The sequence below is a fragment of the Chelonia mydas genome, chromosome 12, assembly GCF_015237465.2.
Source record: "Chelonia mydas isolate rCheMyd1 chromosome 12, rCheMyd1.pri.v2, whole genome shotgun sequence".
Classification (NCBI taxonomy): domain Eukaryota; kingdom Metazoa; phylum Chordata; order Testudines; family Cheloniidae; genus Chelonia; species Chelonia mydas.
Genome location: NC_051252.2, coordinates 1297446 through 1313233, shown reverse-complemented (window position 1 = coordinate 1313233; position 15788 = coordinate 1297446). Strand labels below are relative to the sequence as shown.

General features: G+C 49.3%; 2 protein-coding genes and 1 long non-coding RNA gene across 12 annotated transcripts in view; 1 reads left to right on the top strand and 2 right to left on the bottom strand.

The window, feature by feature from the left end:
- RFWD3 (ring finger and WD repeat domain 3) overlaps positions 1-229 on the bottom strand; it is a 62459-nt gene extending 62230 nt beyond the window's left edge. For 2 of the 6 annotated variants that reach the window (XM_037878261.2, XM_043525917.1), the window contains exon 1: positions 64-229. The gene's annotated coding sequence lies outside the window, so the exon portion shown is untranslated. The remainder of the gene's footprint in view (positions 1-63) is intronic. The other 4 variants (XM_037878262.2, XM_037878263.2, XM_043525915.1 and 1 more) reach the window with 3 other exon arrangements.
- LOC114022251 lies at positions 229-4090 on the top strand. 5 transcript variants are annotated; one of them, XR_005222323.2, is made up of 2 exons: positions 229-1325; positions 3034-4090. It is a non-coding gene; the product is annotated as an uncharacterized LOC114022251 (long non-coding RNA). The 5 variants fall into 5 exon arrangements; XR_006285087.1 differs by having other exon boundaries at positions 229-1396; positions 3064-4090; XR_005222322.2 differs by having other exon boundaries at positions 229-1396.
- MLKL (mixed lineage kinase domain like pseudokinase) overlaps positions 2448-15788 on the bottom strand; it is a 28056-nt gene continuing 14715 nt past the window's right edge. The window contains exons 7-11 of the mRNA XM_007071236.4: positions 14415-14499; positions 11100-11248; positions 8947-8996; positions 8206-8346; positions 2448-4429 (exon numbers count right to left, since the gene is read on the bottom strand). Of these exons, the coding sequence (XP_007071298.3) occupies positions 4377-4429; positions 8206-8346; positions 8947-8996; positions 11100-11248; positions 14415-14499 (478 nt within the window). The 3' untranslated portion in view covers positions 2448-4376. The remainder of the gene's footprint in view (positions 4430-8205; positions 8347-8946; positions 8997-11099; positions 11249-14414; positions 14500-15788) is intronic.

The window sequence follows — 15788 nt, the reverse complement described above, 5'->3', positions numbered from 1 at the left end:
CGGGGCCCCCACGGGGCACAGTGCGTCCGCGCAGGCCCGGGCCCCCGGGGGCGCCGCGCTCACCTGCAGCCGCGGGAGGGGTCGGGCTCGAGTTACCAGCCGCTCCTAGAGAGGCGCCATGGCCTCCCGCCCAGCTCAATCTCCCCGCCGGCGCCCGACAGCCCGCCCCGCGGCCTCATTGGTGGCTACCACCCTCACTAGCGAAACCCCTATTTCTATTGGGCGGTGTAATCTTACGTTATCAGCTCTTATTGGACACATTGGCTGCCAGTTTAGCGGGGGGGGGGAGAGAAAACTCAGGCGCTCCATTTTTATTGGCCAGAAGTCTGTCAATCACCTGGAGTGGGGGCGAGAACTCCGCCTGTGCCCCTTTGTGACTAGATGATCGGCCTGTCGATCAGAGGAAAAAGGAAGAGGCGGGACAAGGCCCCAGGAAGCACCTTTTGACGGGAGGAACGAACTGCCTGTCAAATAAAAAGAAGGGGAAAGGAGCAAGTTCGAATGTTGTTGGCGGTAGAAAAGGCGCCGGGGAGGAGGGGCTAGAACCCCCAGCCTCGTCCCGCCCTCAGGGCCGAGGAGGAGGAGGCCACCAGCGAGAGCGCCTCTCCCAGCATGCAGCGCGCCCGGCGGGCAGCGGTATCTCCCGGCATGCCCCGCTCTGCCCCGGCGCGCGGCCGAGGTGAGGCCTCCCCGCAGCGCTCCGCCGCCCCCGCAGGCAGCCGGGGCTGGGCCCGTCCGCCGCGCGGCCGGAAGCGGGAGTGGCGCTGGCGCTGCCCGCTCCTGCCGGCCGGGCTGGTTCCTCCGGCGGGGCAGCGCCTCCGTTGGCGCGAGTCCGGCCGCGGCCGCCGCCGCCCCGTCGGGGCCTGTCGGGCGGGCAGGGGCCTGAGGCCGCTCGCGCGTGGCTTCCTTACCAGGCCGCTTTTCTCCGCCGGCCGGGCCAGCGGGAGCCCAGTCGCTCCCCAGGTTCTGCTTCTGCGGCTCCTCGGCTGGTGCTCGCCGTTTCCTGCCGATTCGGAGCAGCTGCCCGACCCCCAGCGTGGCCGGCCGCGCGCAGACGTGGACCTCGGTGCCTTGGCCGCTGGCGGCCACGAGGGTGAAGGGTTCTGCTGTGGTCGTTTCAACGGAACGTGTAAAATGTCCCTAAACTCTCCGCTGAATTGTTACAGCCTGGGGACCATACCGCACTTCTTAAAGTGGTTCAAGACCTAGGGATGTGAAGCAGCGTGTGGAAGCGAATGACTCTTATTATTTATTGAGAGACCTGTAACACACAGTTGTGGACTTTCCAAATATAAAAAAGTGCCAACTTCTTCCTTAAAATTGAGGTACAGCTCTGCTCTTTTTCTGTTGGAGCCATCCCGTTGCAAGGCCAGCCTCCGCTGGGAGAGTGGGAAAGGTGATATTTGGCAAGGGACTCCCAAGTTGAGAGAATTTGTTTGGGAGGGTTAACGAATGTATTTGATGCTAAGCTTCGAGGAAAACACTTTCAGGACTTTCCAGGAGCTGAATTTAGATTTCCTGATGATAGGCACCTTTTAGAAATAAATATTGTCAGTGCCCACCAGTCCAGTATCCCCACCAAGGGCTTGTGATATCAGCTCCTTTGCACAGTCAGAGCCAGAATCATTTTTTTTTCCATGGGTCACAGCAGGAGGCATCATTGGTTTTAGTTTGGAACTATTTTTAATTGGGCTGAAACAACACTAACTGAGGAAGAGTAGAGTGCACAAACAGAGGGGAGAGCAAAGGTAATTTAAAATAATTTATTTGCTAGTTACTCAACCTCCTCGAGGCTTCTATACTGTGGATAACCCTGCACAGGAAATTAATTAAATTTGAGTATTCTTTAAATGCCTGAAGTGTTACTGACAGGTTTCAGAGTAGCAGCCGTGTTACTGACATGCTGCCTCCATCAAATGGCTGCTGCCCTGGCCTGTGTGTCCATGCTGCAGTACTCTGAGTTACCACAAAACTATTAGCACTATTTTGGGGGTGGCCAGAGAAGGAAATAATACTGTAAAGAGCTGGCTGGCTGTGTGAAGTTGACAAAGCCCTGGCTGGGATGATTTAACTGGGACTTGGTCCTGCTTTGAGCAGGGGGTTGGACTAGATGACCTTCTGGGGTCCCTTCCAACCCTGATATTCTATGATTCTATGATTCTAAGTTAAACTTCTCTGTGTCATGGGTCCTATAATGTTAACAGAGATTCTCCCATAGCTCAGTTGTTATGAGCTAGTGCTTTTGGATAAAATCCATCAGAGTTTTAACCCTGTTACCACCATGAAGTTCTGAGTAATCATGACTAGCAGTATAGTGACAACAAGAGAGTCCCAGGAGTGCCACCAATGTGTTAAAACCTCTGTTTTATATGCTGTTCTGTTTCAAATTCAACAGACAGACTTGGCCATCACTGACAGTTGGTGGTGCCTGATGAGTGGCTACAAAGTGCCTCAAATAAAGAACATTTATTATTTAAAGCACACATTTCAATAGCAGCATTAACATACACAGCGCTTTGCAAATGCCTAGATCACCTCCTGCATTTGGAATAGAGTACCTGGACAGCCTGGGTCTTTGATTTTACAAGAATGACCTAATTTCTCAGCTCATTATATTCACATGGGTATTTTGTCCCAAACTCTACTGCCCCTAACCTTCCTACCACCCAGGGGTTATAATTTCCAAAGGCAGATTGACCTAGGCTACCTGGGGTGCTGATAGTATAGCTAGTAAATGTTGTTGCTTTTTCTTGCCTGGGCTCAAATATTTAGTTTTGTCCAACCAGGCAAAGATGGAAATAATTGGCTAAACACTCCTCCACCCCTTTGGAGCAGAGGTGTCTGTCGCAGTGGATCCAGCAAAGGCCAACTCCTAACGTGGGGCAATGAGGGTCTCTCTGCTGACAGCAGGGGTGGGAAGAGGAAGATGATAGTTGAATTTGGGGTGGGGGACTACTAGGGAGGGGAAGATTCTGTACTAGTAGTAAGGATGCCTAGTCTGACATGTGATCCACTGTGTCTCTGGTCATGCAGGTTTCTGCTGCATTCCCCTCTCTCTTGCAGTGCTGGCTCAGAGGTGGACTTGGGTCCCAGATACTTACTTATCCATTGAACTGTGCATGCTTCGAGGGACAGCAGAATGTGGGGTATGCCACGATCTGATGCTGGACTCATCTTACAAGTCTACAATTTGGAATGTTACAGACTCTATGGCGTGCCAGGCCTCACAAAGGGGGAGGCATTGTGCTGGAGCTGAACACAAAAGTAGCTGGGCCCCACATACATTTCTACTGCTTAGGAAACTAGCTAGTCCACAAGCAGATGTCACGTGGGGCTGGCAACTGTCTAAGCTTTGGGAAAAGTTGCTGGGATACTGTGCCTGGAACGGGGTGGGAGGGGGGACGTTTCTGGCTACTGGGAAATCTAAGTTCACCTCCCACATGGTGGGAACCACCTGACTTTCCTGACCTGCCCTTCTGACACCCCTGCCGCCAGCCCCATCCACTCCTGGTTCCCAACTCCTCCCTCCAGCTGGGAATTAACAGAGGAGAGGTAGGTTGCTCTGGTTGCTGAGTAACAGCCAGCATGGAGGGTCCCCTCAGCTTGGGGTGCTCTGGTAGCTCACCTTGTTTGGGGGAGGAGAGGTACTACAGGACACTGAGGATGAGTATACTAAGTTTAATGTAGGGAGGGGCACTGTAGGGGAAGGGATGGAGGTCAGGAGTCCTTTGAGGGAGAGAGGCTAGAAAGTCATTTGGTTGTCGGGGAAGGGTAAGGGAAGATCACATATGATAACTCCCTCCGGTAATAAACACCTTCAGACTGACCCCCGACCTAACCTGCTCCCTACCTCAGCTACAAAGCCCCCCTGCAGTGCCAGGGATAAGCACCTACACCTCGGAGCCTACCACCATTTGCCAAACTCTCTCAAATTTCCACATCAGTATTAGCCCCCAACCTAAAGCCAGTGCCGAAGCTGTCACAGCCTTACCTTGACTCCCCCCACTCTGTTGACAGTACTAAGGGAGCTTCCCTTCAGGATTCTAGGCTGGTCCCCCCTACGTGAAATAAAAATGGCTTTCTAATCTTGGGAGCGTGCTCAGGAAGGGAGATGTTTAAGTGCTATAAACCATGTCCACAGTAAATTGCTGATGCAAAATTGCAGGCACAACTATTTAAAGGCTCAGAGTTGCATCCTCAAAGTTGGAGGGCAGGTCAAGATGCTGTTTAAAAAAAGCAGAGTATACAGATCTGGAAAAGTGTAACAAACTTCATGCTAGAGTGTCATGATAGACAGGGATGGAGCAGCCCGTGCTTTGCTCCTAACCACGCTTGCCTATTTTCTTCAAGGGATGCTTTGTGTTTGTGTCTTGCAGCTAGCTTGCTGTATTTATCTTGCCGTAGATGGCTATCAGCGAGTCCACAATCTCTGCAGAAGACAAGCAGAATTTGTTTTCAGATTAGAATACTCAGATTTTTTTTTCCTGGCAAGATGATTGATACGTACTCAGTAATAGCATACAGGACACTGGATCACTTCATTGCAGGCTCAACCAAAGAAAATGAAATCTGACTGCTTTATACTGTGCAGGAGCAACAAAAGAGGAACAAGCATGTACAGCAGAGACAGATCCACATGGCGAAGGGATTGGGAGAGGCTGCAGAAAGTTTTTTTTTTTTTTTAAATAATGTAAGCCAGCATGATGGAGCTATCAAGAAGAGAGGGTAATGTAGAATACTAAGCACCTAGGGCCAAATGCCAGAAGGGGCTGACAAATTTGATGTTCTTGAGTGCCCTTTAGTGGTAGCTTTCATTATGGTTCTCAGCACAGGAAATTCCCTGGTCGATTATGCTACCGAAAACCTTTGTGCCTTTAGAGAGCATGGTGGATTACTAATGGCAAACCTCAAGGTCTCACTCTTTCCTTACAAAAGACTACTGAAATGGCTAGTGTATATGCCCCATATGGTGGGATGGTAGTGATTTAAAGAAAGTTGCCTCCTGCCTGATACACCGCGTGGGGGGAGGGGACAACCTCCCCATCACACAAGTCTTCGTGGACAACAGCGGGTCCCCGCTCCCTTTTGTGCTGCTGCATCGAGTATAAGGAGGATCGGTCATTTATTTTTGTATGTGCTAAAAGCAACAGCAGTAAGACATTCCCGGAGACAGAACAGCTCCTGCTACTAGGGACCACCACATAAAATTAACAGGCAGCAGGTTTAAAACAAACACAAGAAAGTATTTCTTCACACAACATACAGTCAACCGGTAGAACTGTTTGCCAGAGGATGTTGTGAAGGCCAAGACTATAACAGGGTTCAAAAAAGAATTAGATAAGTTCATGGAGGCTATTGGGATGGACAGGGATGGTGTCCCTAGCTTCTTGTTTGCCAGAAGCTGGGAATGGGTGATGGGATGGATCACTTGATAGTACCTGTTCTTTTCATTCCTTCTGGGGCACCTGGCATTGGCCACTGTCTGAAGACAGGTTTCAGAGTAGCAGCTGTGTTAGTCTGTATTCGCAAAAAGAAAAGGAGGACTTGTGGCACCTTAGAGACTAACAAATTTATTTGAGCATAAGCTTTCGTGAGCTACAGCTCACTTCATCCGATGCATTCAGTGGAAAATACAGTGGGGAGATTTTATATACACAGAGAACATGAAACAATGGGTGTTACCATACACACGTTAACCAGAGTGATCACTTGAGGTGAGCTATTACCAGCAGGAGAGCTGGGGGGTGGGGGGGGGACACCTTTGGTAGTGATAATCAAGGTGGGCCATTGACGTTCTTGTCAACTGCTGGAAATGGCCCACCTTGATTATCATTACAAAAGGTCCCGTCCCCGTCCCCCCCCCCGCCGCTGGTAATAGCTCACCTTAAGTGACCACTCTGGTTAAAGTGTGTATGGTAACACCCATTGTTTCATGTTCTCTATGTATATAAATCTCCCCACTGTATTTTCCACAGCACGCATCCAATGAAGTGAGCTGTAGCTCACGAAAGCTTATGCTCAAATAAATTTGTTAGTCTCTAAGGTGCCACAAGTACTCCTTTTCTTTTTGTCTGAAGACAGGATACTGGGCTAGATGGACCTTTGGTCTGACCCAGTGTGGCTATTCTGATGTTCTCATATACTGCAGTTTATTGCTCAGAGTGAAAGGACAAGCCCCAGATTCCACAGCACCAAGGAGCTGCTCTCATCAGAGCACAGTATTTTTGATGCTGTTGATCTCAGAAAACCAGTGTGTTAAGCTGGGGTTTCCCCCAGCTCTGAGTATGGCAGTGACTATGCGAATGAATAGCTTTAATGAGAGGATAGATATGACTATGCTAACACCCATGTTAAGCCTCTGAACAAGCTCAGTGTGACCTTGATGTGAGCTGGCGGTTCCATAGTTAACAGAAGTGTCCTCTCCCCTGAAAAACCTGCTTGCTTCCTGGCTGATTATTAAACATTTCATCTTCCTTTCCATTCTTCTGCAGTTTTCCCCTTGTCTGGTCCTTCCTCATTCTCTCATTTCATCCCTTGCTCTTTCATTGTTCTCTACTCCCTCCAGTCTCCATTTCTGATCTCTTCCTTTAATTCCCCATTTCTTCTAGCTCAGCGGTTCTCAAACTGTGGGTCGGCACTCCAAAGTGGGTCATGACTTGATTTTAATGGGGTTGCCAGGGCCAGCATTAGACTTGCTGGGACCCAGGGCTGAAGCACTAGCTCCAGCTCCACCTGGGGGGGCAGGCTAAGGCTGTGGCCCCCTCTCCACCCTACCTGGAGCAGCAGGGCTTGGGCTGCTGCCTGCTTCTCACCCCCACCCAGGGTGGTGGGGCTCGGGCTGTGCCTCCCTCCCAGGGTCATGTATCAACTTTGTTGTCAGAAGGGGGTCATGGTGCAGAGAAGTTTGAGAACTCCTGTTCTAGCTCCTTTTCTCTCCCTATACCTTCACTCTCCCAGAAGATGAAGCTTGACAAATTCAAACTGGAAACAAGGTACACGTTTGTAACAGTGAGGGTCATTACTAAGGCTGCGAGTTTGTCACTGAGGTCATGGATTCCGTGACTTCTGCACTGGCCAGTGTGCCTGGCTCAGGGGCAGCTCAGGCAAGCCCCTGCGTTGGTCACATGGGCCACTGCTCCCCTCCCCCCCCCCTGTGCAGCAGCAGAGTTTGGGTGTAGGAGGGGGCTGGGGAGCAGGATGGGTGAGGCAGGCTCTGGGCAGTGCTTACCTGGGGGGCTCCCTGGAAGTGGCAACATCCCCCTTGCTCAGCTGCTAGACAGAGGTGTGACCAGGCAGCTCTGCAAACTATCTCCACCCAGAGCGCGGGCTTCACACAGCCGATGGGAGCTGTGGGAGCGGTGCCTGCAGGCAGAAGCAGCGCGCAGAGCTGCCTGGCCACGCCTCCGCCTAGCAGCTGAGCAAGGGGGATGTTGCTGCTTCCGGGGAGGCCCCCCCCCAGGAAAGTGCCGCCCAGAGCCTGCCTCACCTTGTCCCGTGCCCCAACCCCCTGCCCCCTCCCATACCCAAACTCTACTGCTGGAGGGAGGGGGGAGGCATGGAGCCAGGTAGGGAGCTTGCTGGCCCCACCAACACCCACTGCCTCAGCACCAGTGGGGGTCCTGGTCTGTGCGCTGCCTTCTACCCCCACCATAGTACCCAGCTCCCCCCCGCCCATATAGTAAAAGTTATGGACAGGTCACGGGCTGTGAATTTTTGTTTACTGCCTGTGATATTAAAAATACCTGTGACTGAAACGTAGCCTTAGTCATTACCCACTGGAACAATTTACCAGGGGTGTGGGGGATTTGCCATTACTTGAAATCTATCAAGCAAGACTGGATGTCTTGCAAAAAGATCAACCACTAGTTGTTATGCTTGATGCAGGAATTACTGGGTGAAGTTCTCTGGCCTTTGTTATACAGGAGGTCAGACTGGATCATCACTGGCAGTTTCAGGGTTAAACTGCACTTGACCCACCACCCTGGTTTTCCTCAAGGGCACCCACTTAAAGGTTTCAGTCTTTCTAGCCATCTCTTTCAGGCAGAGACCCCCATCCCTCTCCCTCCAGACTCGGGGTTTAGGCTTGCAGTCCCTCCACTCCTCCCTGGGATTTCCTCAGCAGGTCTGACCGGGGACAAGCAGCGATCACCTGGTAGCTAGTATTGCTGTAGAGTAAAGGGAAGCAAACATGGGACTCCATCCTACCTTCAGCAGAAGGACGTTGCAAAGGCTCAAAGGCCCGGCACTGATTGATGACATCCCGCAGGTGGGAGGGGCAATCTTCCCCAACAGGAGCCTGGTAACGTTGCTCATAAACTTTCTGATAGATCTCTTGGGAAGTACAGCCTAACACAACACACACAAATTGGGACGTCAGGAGGCACCGACTTGTTTTGGATTCCACAAGAAGGTACCGGAGAGGGAACCTAATTCAAGCATTTAAATAGAGCCTCATGCGGCCTGCCAAGCCCACAGCAGGGAAGAGCCAGGATTGAAATACTCATTATGCTGCGTCCATGAAAAACTCATCTGCTATGAACCCTGCCTTAAGGCCCCAATTCCACAGCACTTAACTTCAATAGTAGCGAAGCACATACCTAAGTGCTTTGTTGAATACAGATGGGATTACTTATTTGCTTACAATTAAGTATGTGTCTTTGTAAGTGCTTTGCTGAATTGAAGCCTAAATTCCAGGAAAGATTCCAGAGTTAAAGCTACTTTGCAGCCTGGTCCAAGTGGATACAGGCATGTTGGACAGTCGTTCAGTCATTTCATAGCCCCTCTGGATCTGAAGCTCCTGAGCACTAGGTAGCAATAGGGAACATTTGCCAAGAGGTGCATTTGATCCCAAATATCACCCTGCATCAGCAGAACACATCTGGACTGGCCCCCGGGCCTTTACCCAGGTGCTTGCAGTATGACAGAAAACAAGCCCTTGTTGCCCACCTTCAAATGGAATTTTGCCGGTCGCGATCTCCCACAGGACGATCCCAAAGCTGAAAGGACACAAACAGGCCTGCTGAGCATCAAAAAAGCCTCCTCAACCTCCCTCTGATCCCTCCTCCTATGCTCATCAGCTATGCTGCTTGCTGGATAAAGTGTTGGAGAAGGAGGGTGAACCACACCCTCAGCCACCTAACAAACACATCATCTCTGAGCACTCCCTCCTTCCCCGTTTAGGAATCGGCATGTCAGGCTGATTTGTGAGCTGCTCTCCCACACAGCAGACTCATCTTCCACTCCGGACCCACCGGGCTGGCTCCTGTGATTATTCCAGAGAGTCCATCTAACTTAATATTGACTTCTGCCTACCTGTGAGCCCAATCCCTTTGGGAAGAGAACTTGGCAAGTGAAATGTCAAAAGCTCTTCCATTTCCTGTGTGGTATTAATTTGTACTTTGGTAGCAGCCTCCATCCACAAAGCCCTATACAAACATTAATCAAGCTCTGCCCTCCTTGTAGGGTGTCTAAGTAACACTGTTCCCTTTTAACAGAAGGGAAAGCTAATGGAGAGAGAGGTTAAGTTAGTGGTAGAGTCAGTAATAGAACTCAATCACAGAATCATAGAATATCAGGGTTGGAAGGGACATCAGGAGGTCATCTAGTCCAACCCCCTGCTCAAAGCAGGACCAACACCAACTAAATCATCCCAGCCAGGACTTTGTCAAGCCGGGCCTTAAAAACTTCTAAGGAAGGAGATTCCACCACCTCTCTAGGTAACGCATTCCAGTGTTTCACCACCCTCCTAGTCAAAAAGTTTTTCCTAATATCTAACCTAAACCTCCCCCACTGCAACTTGAGACCATTACTCTTCGTTCTGTCATCTGCTACCACTGAGAACAGACTAGATCCATCCTCTTTGGAACCCCCTTTCAGGTAGTTGAAAGCCGCTACCAAATCCCCCCTCATTCTTCTCTTCCGCAGACTAAACAATCCCAGTTCCCTCAGCCTCTCCTCATAAGTCATGTGTTCCAGTCCCCTAATCATTTTTGCTGCCCTTCGCTGGACTCTCTCCAATTTTTTCACATCCTTCTTGCAGTGTGGGGCCCAAACCTGGACACAGTACTCCAGATGAGGCCTCACCAATGTCCAATAGAGGGGAGCGATCACATCCCTTGATCTGCTGGCAATGCCCCTACTTATACATCCCAAAATGCCATTGGCCTTCTTGGCAACAAGGGCACACTGTTGACTCATATCCATCTTCTGGTCCCCTGTAACTCCTAGGTCCTTTCTGCAGAACTGCTGCCTAGCCACTCAGTCCCTAGTCTGTAGCTGTGCATGGGATTCTTCCATCCTAAGTGCAGGACTCTGCACTTGTCCTTGTTAAACCTCATCAGATTTCTTTTGGCCCAATCCTCTAATTTGTCTAGGTCCCTCTGTATCCTATCCCTACCCTCCAACGTATCTACCTCTTTTCCCAGTTCAGTGTCATGTGCAAAGTTGCTGAGGGTGCAATCCATGCCATCCTCCAGATCATTAATGAAGATACTGAACAAAACCGGCCCCAGGCCTGACCCTCGGGGCACTCCACTTGATACTGGCTGCCAACTAGACATGGAGCCATTGATCACTACCCGTTGAGCCCGACAATCTAGCCAGCTTTCTAGCCATCTTATAGTCCATTCATCCAGCCCATACTTCTTGAACTTGCTGGCAAGAATACTGTGGGAGACTGTGTCAAAAGCTTTGCTAAAGTCAAGGAATAACACGTCCACTCCTTTCCCCTCATCCACAGAGCCAGTTATCTTGTGATTCTTGGTTCCCATCATTTTGTGCCAAGCAAGTCACCTACAGAACCTGTCTAAAAATCTGCCTTTTGTAGGAAACTCTGTCTGCAGCAAGAAGAAAAGGAGTACGTGTGGCACCTTAGAGACTAACCAATTTATTTGAGCATAAGCTTTCGTGAGCTACAGCTCACTTCATCAGATGCATGCTGTAGCTCACGAAAGCTTATGCTCAAATAAATTGGTTAGTCTCTAAGGTGCCACACGTACTCCTTTTCTTTTTGCGAATACAGACTAACACGGCTGTTACTCTGAAACCTGTCTGCAGCAGTGCATCCAACCTTTATGTATTATAGTCCAGCATCCCCATACCTGTATATTTCACTGGGCATGTCATACTTGTGGCTCAGGGAAGCTAGGCCCAGGGGAGAGATGTAAGCCGAAGCAGGGACATCTGTCAATTTCTTCTTGCAGCTCCTCTTAATGGATGACTCAGTTTTACTCAATTCAAATCCTGACAGCTGATCAAGGGAAGGAGAGAAAGACAAAGGGAGGAACAGCATGAGCTCCATGCAATCAGGGCCATGCAGCAATGATTACATTACTGGTCCTTAGCTCAAGGTTAATGAGCTGATTTCCTTTGGGTTGTATGGTGGCCTTTTCATTGCCAGGGGACCAAGCAGACCACTGCAAGAACATGTTGCAGGGCCCTCCTGTTCTGCTGAGTCCTCTGCTTTGCCGTGCAGGAGGTCATGGGTTTGATTCCCACTCCTGGGTCTTATAAGTGTAAGGCTGATGTGCTTGACCCCATATTGAGAAGGGAAGAAACAAGGGAGAGGGCGTGTTTCCTGGTGCACCACCATGATCCCCTCTGGCCAACTGATGGAAAGAAGCTGTCTTATCTAATCCTTGTGTGGAGATATGATGGCCACAATATCGGTAAGATTAAAAAGGGGGTAGAAGCAGAGATCCTCAAGGATGCAGATAAATCATAGAAATGTAAGACTGGAAGGGACCTTGACAGATCATCTAATCCAGTGGCTCCCAAACTGAGGTTCGCAAACCCCTGGGGGTTCGCAGAACGTTACAGGGGGTTCACCAGAAAAATGTCACTCATGGCGGCCAGAGGATCCCGGGCACTGGAGGCAGCAGGTGGGACCCGGTTGCAGGGGAGACAGCCCGAGCCCCAGGGAGAACGGGGCTGGGCAGTTGGGGCTAGCAGCCTGAGCCCCGGTGGTCAGCGGGACCTGCAGCCCGAGCTCAGTGGAGCTCAGTTGACTGGGGCAGTCAGTGGGGTCCAGCAGCAGGAGCCTTGTGGAATGCGGAGGAAATTTAAGCTTAAAAGCCCTGGAAATATTCATTTTTAGGAGGGGGTTCACAAGATTTCACAATTTAGTGAAAGGGGTTCGTGGGCTGTTAAAGTTTGGGAACCACTGATCTATTCCAATGGTTTTCAAAGTGGGGTACGCATACTCTCATCAGGGGCTACACGAGAAAAATCCTGTAATGGCAGACAGCTCACTCTATTTAGAAAGAATTGGCAATCTAATCATAGGTATATTATGACCCTATCTCAGATGGGGGTATGCAGCAGACTACATTATTTGGAAAGGGGTTCACAGCCTAAAAAGTATGAAAACCACTGATCTCGTCCAATCCCCTGCACTGAGGTAGTACTATCTAGACCATCCCTGACAGGTGTCTGTTAAACCTGTTATGAAGGAGATTCTGTGACCTCCTTAGGTAATTTATTCCCGTGCTTAACTATCCTGACAGGACATTTTTCCTAACGTTCATCTTAAATCTCCTTTGCTGCAATTTAACTTCTGTCCTCAGTGGTTAAGGCGAACAATTTATCACCCTCCTCTTTATAACAACCTTTTATGTACTTGAAGACTGTTGTGTTCCCTCCTCAGTCCTCTCTTCTCCAGCCTAAACAAACCCATTTTGCCCCCCAAATCTTTCCTCATAGGTCATGTTTTCTAGACCTTTAACCATTTTTGTTGCTCTCCTCTGGACTGTCTCCACATCTTTCCCAAAGTGTGATGCCCAAAACTGGACACAATACTCCAGTTGAAGCCTTATCAGTGCTGAGTACAGTGGAAGAATTACTTCTTGTGTCATGCTTACAACACTCCTACTAATATATTCCAGAATGATGTTTGCTTTTTTTGCAACAGTGTCACATTGTTGCCTCGTTTAGTTTGTGGTCCACTATAACCCCCAGATCCTTTTCTGTAGCACTCCTTCCTAGGTGATCATTTCCCACTTTGTATTAGTGCAACTGATTATTCCTTCCTTATTGCAGTACTTTGCATTTGTCCTTATTTTATTTCATCCTATTTATTTCAGGCCATTTCTCTAGTTTGTCAAGATCATTTTGAATTCTAATCCTGTCCTTCAAAGCACTTGCAACCCTTCCCAGCTTGGCATCGGCCACCAACTTTCTATTTTCTATGCCATTGTCCAAATTGTTTCTGAAGATACTGAATAGAACCAGACCCAGGACAGATCCCTACAAGACCCCACTTGATATGTCTTTCCCGAACCATGGAAAGGGTACATGCTTGGTACCAGGGATGGGGCTCTTAGGGTACGTCTGCACTGAAAACATCCCACTGCAGTAAGTCCCAGAGCAAGGCCTACAGACTCGGGCTCACGCTACAGCGCTAAAAATAGCCATGTAAATGGTCAGGCTCAGGCTGGAGCTTGGACTCTGAAGCCTGTCTCCCTCCTGAAGCTTCAGAGCCTGAGCTCCAGCTGGATCCAGAATGACTACATGGCTATTTGTAGTGCCATAGTGCGAGCCCGAGTCTGCAGACTTGGGCTCAGAGACTCATTGCCGTGTTTTTTGTATTTTTTAAAGTGAAGACATACCCTGAGGTGGGTACTGTGTGTTTTAAGATCCCATGTTGTTATGACAATACTCTGTCATTCCTGAATTCTGCTTCTCCTCTTCTTCATGCCATTCATCCTCACCTTGCTTGTGGCAGCTTGTCTTTAATCAGCCACTATCCCTGCATGAAGGGCTGATGGAAACATTTTCACTGAGGCTCATATTTGCCAACCTGGGGGCTTAAAGCTAGACACCCACATCCATATTTAGGTAGCTACATAAGTGTGGGGCTGGGGCCATCCTTTTGTTCTGTGTTTGTATAGCACCTAGCATGAGGGGTCCTGATCCACAAGGAGGGCTCCTATGCACTACAGTAATAACAAATAATAAATAACAACGTAGCCGGCTTTTCAGAGATGATGTTCATCCAATATTCCCATTAAAGTCAAGAGGGAATTCCCCGTCAGAGTCTGCAATGCAGCAGTGCATTTTCAATATAAAAAACAGCTGCATGTTAAAAATTTTGGGACTGTGTAGAACAGCCTGAAGTTAACATCTAAATAAACACACATAGACTCCTGTGCTGCTTATACTGTCCTGGGAGGAGGGCTGGAAAGGGGAAGAGGTTTTAAGGGGGGTGGGGAGGAAGACGGTGTGATGGTAGGGGTTTTGGCCATATAATTCAGGTGTCCCAGCTCCATAGTAAATTAGCACTGAAAGAATAGATGCTTGAGGTGTTACTCCGGAGGCCATGGCGTCCTTCTGGGAGGCAGGGAGGGAAGGTGAGATGGAATAGATGTCACAAAAGCTTTCAAACCTCTCAAAAAGTCTTCTCACAAGACAGCTCTTACCTTCACACAGTAACCTTTAGCAACCAAAAACTTGGTACTATTGATGCATCCATGCAATTTAGACTTCTCCCCCGTCTGGTGCAATCTACAGCCAGTCAGAACCAAGAGCAGAAAGCATTAGCAATGGATCCATTGCCACCTTCCCTCTCTCTGCTCCCACCCAGAACAGCGACAAGAACGGACCTTTGGACACTACTGAGCATTCAGAAGCCACCCCTGGTGTGCCCAGTTATTCTGGGACAACAGCCACAAATCAGACCTTTCCAATGGCTACAAGACAATCATTTTTTGCCTGTAAAGTGGCAAGCCAGTGAATGCCATTGTCAGAGCCGCCTAGGACCAGTAGGCAGTAACCAGTCTGTTACTGGGCAGTAGTCCTAATGATCTAGTGATGTTCTATAAGGTACTTCTGGAAGCAGCAGCACCAGGTATCTCAGGAGAAAGGCTCTTTCTACCAGGCTTCAGGCCAGATTTGCAAGCCAAGGGCATCTGAGAATCTAGGCACTTTCTTATCTCAACCCAGCCTCCCATCAGTTCTCCTGCTGCCTGTTTTGATGTCGGGATTTGTGGATGGTGAGGGTGACTTTAACCACGGTACCTACACCCCATCCACCCTTGCTCTTCTATAGACGAGACCAATTCAGGCATATAGTGGGACATCAGAAAATGAATTCATTTGTCTTCAGTCATGCTTGGTACCTTGTCACAGACCTAGATGCCATGCCATGCTTCCGTTTCCCCTTTTTATCATATAAATAAATCCGTCTTTGCCTCTCCCTTATTCAGGGGAATCTTCATTTACCCACAACCATTGAGCCAACATCAGAGAATAGTTCAAAGCTTTGTTTCTTCCTTACCAGAGTCTCTTGCCTCTTCTGACCAGTCATTTGCCAGAAGTCCCTCTTGTCTCTCAGACTCCATTGCTCTGGTCCTGCCCATGCTGGGGTTTAGTCTCTGGTTAGCTACTCTTCCTCAGAGCACTAACTTTTTAGTAACTAGCCTCGCTCTAGGGCAGTGGCTCTCAAACTTTTTCACTGGTGACCCCTTTCACATAGCAAGTCTCTGAGTGTGACCCCCCTTATAAATTAAAAACACTTTTTTATATATTTAACACCATTATAAATGCTGGAGGCAAAGCGGGGTTTGGGGTGGAGGTTGACAGCTCATGACCCCCCATGTAATAACCTCACGACCCCCTGAGGGGTCCCCAATCCCCAGTCTGAGAACCCCTGCTCTAGGGGGTCTCTTTCCTTCTACAGCCTACCCTTCAGCTGTCCCACTCCCTTCCCAGAGCTAGGCACAGACTGTCAGGGACAGATTCCTTTCCCACTGGCACTTTCCTTTTTATACTGTCATAGCCTCCTCCTAATTCAG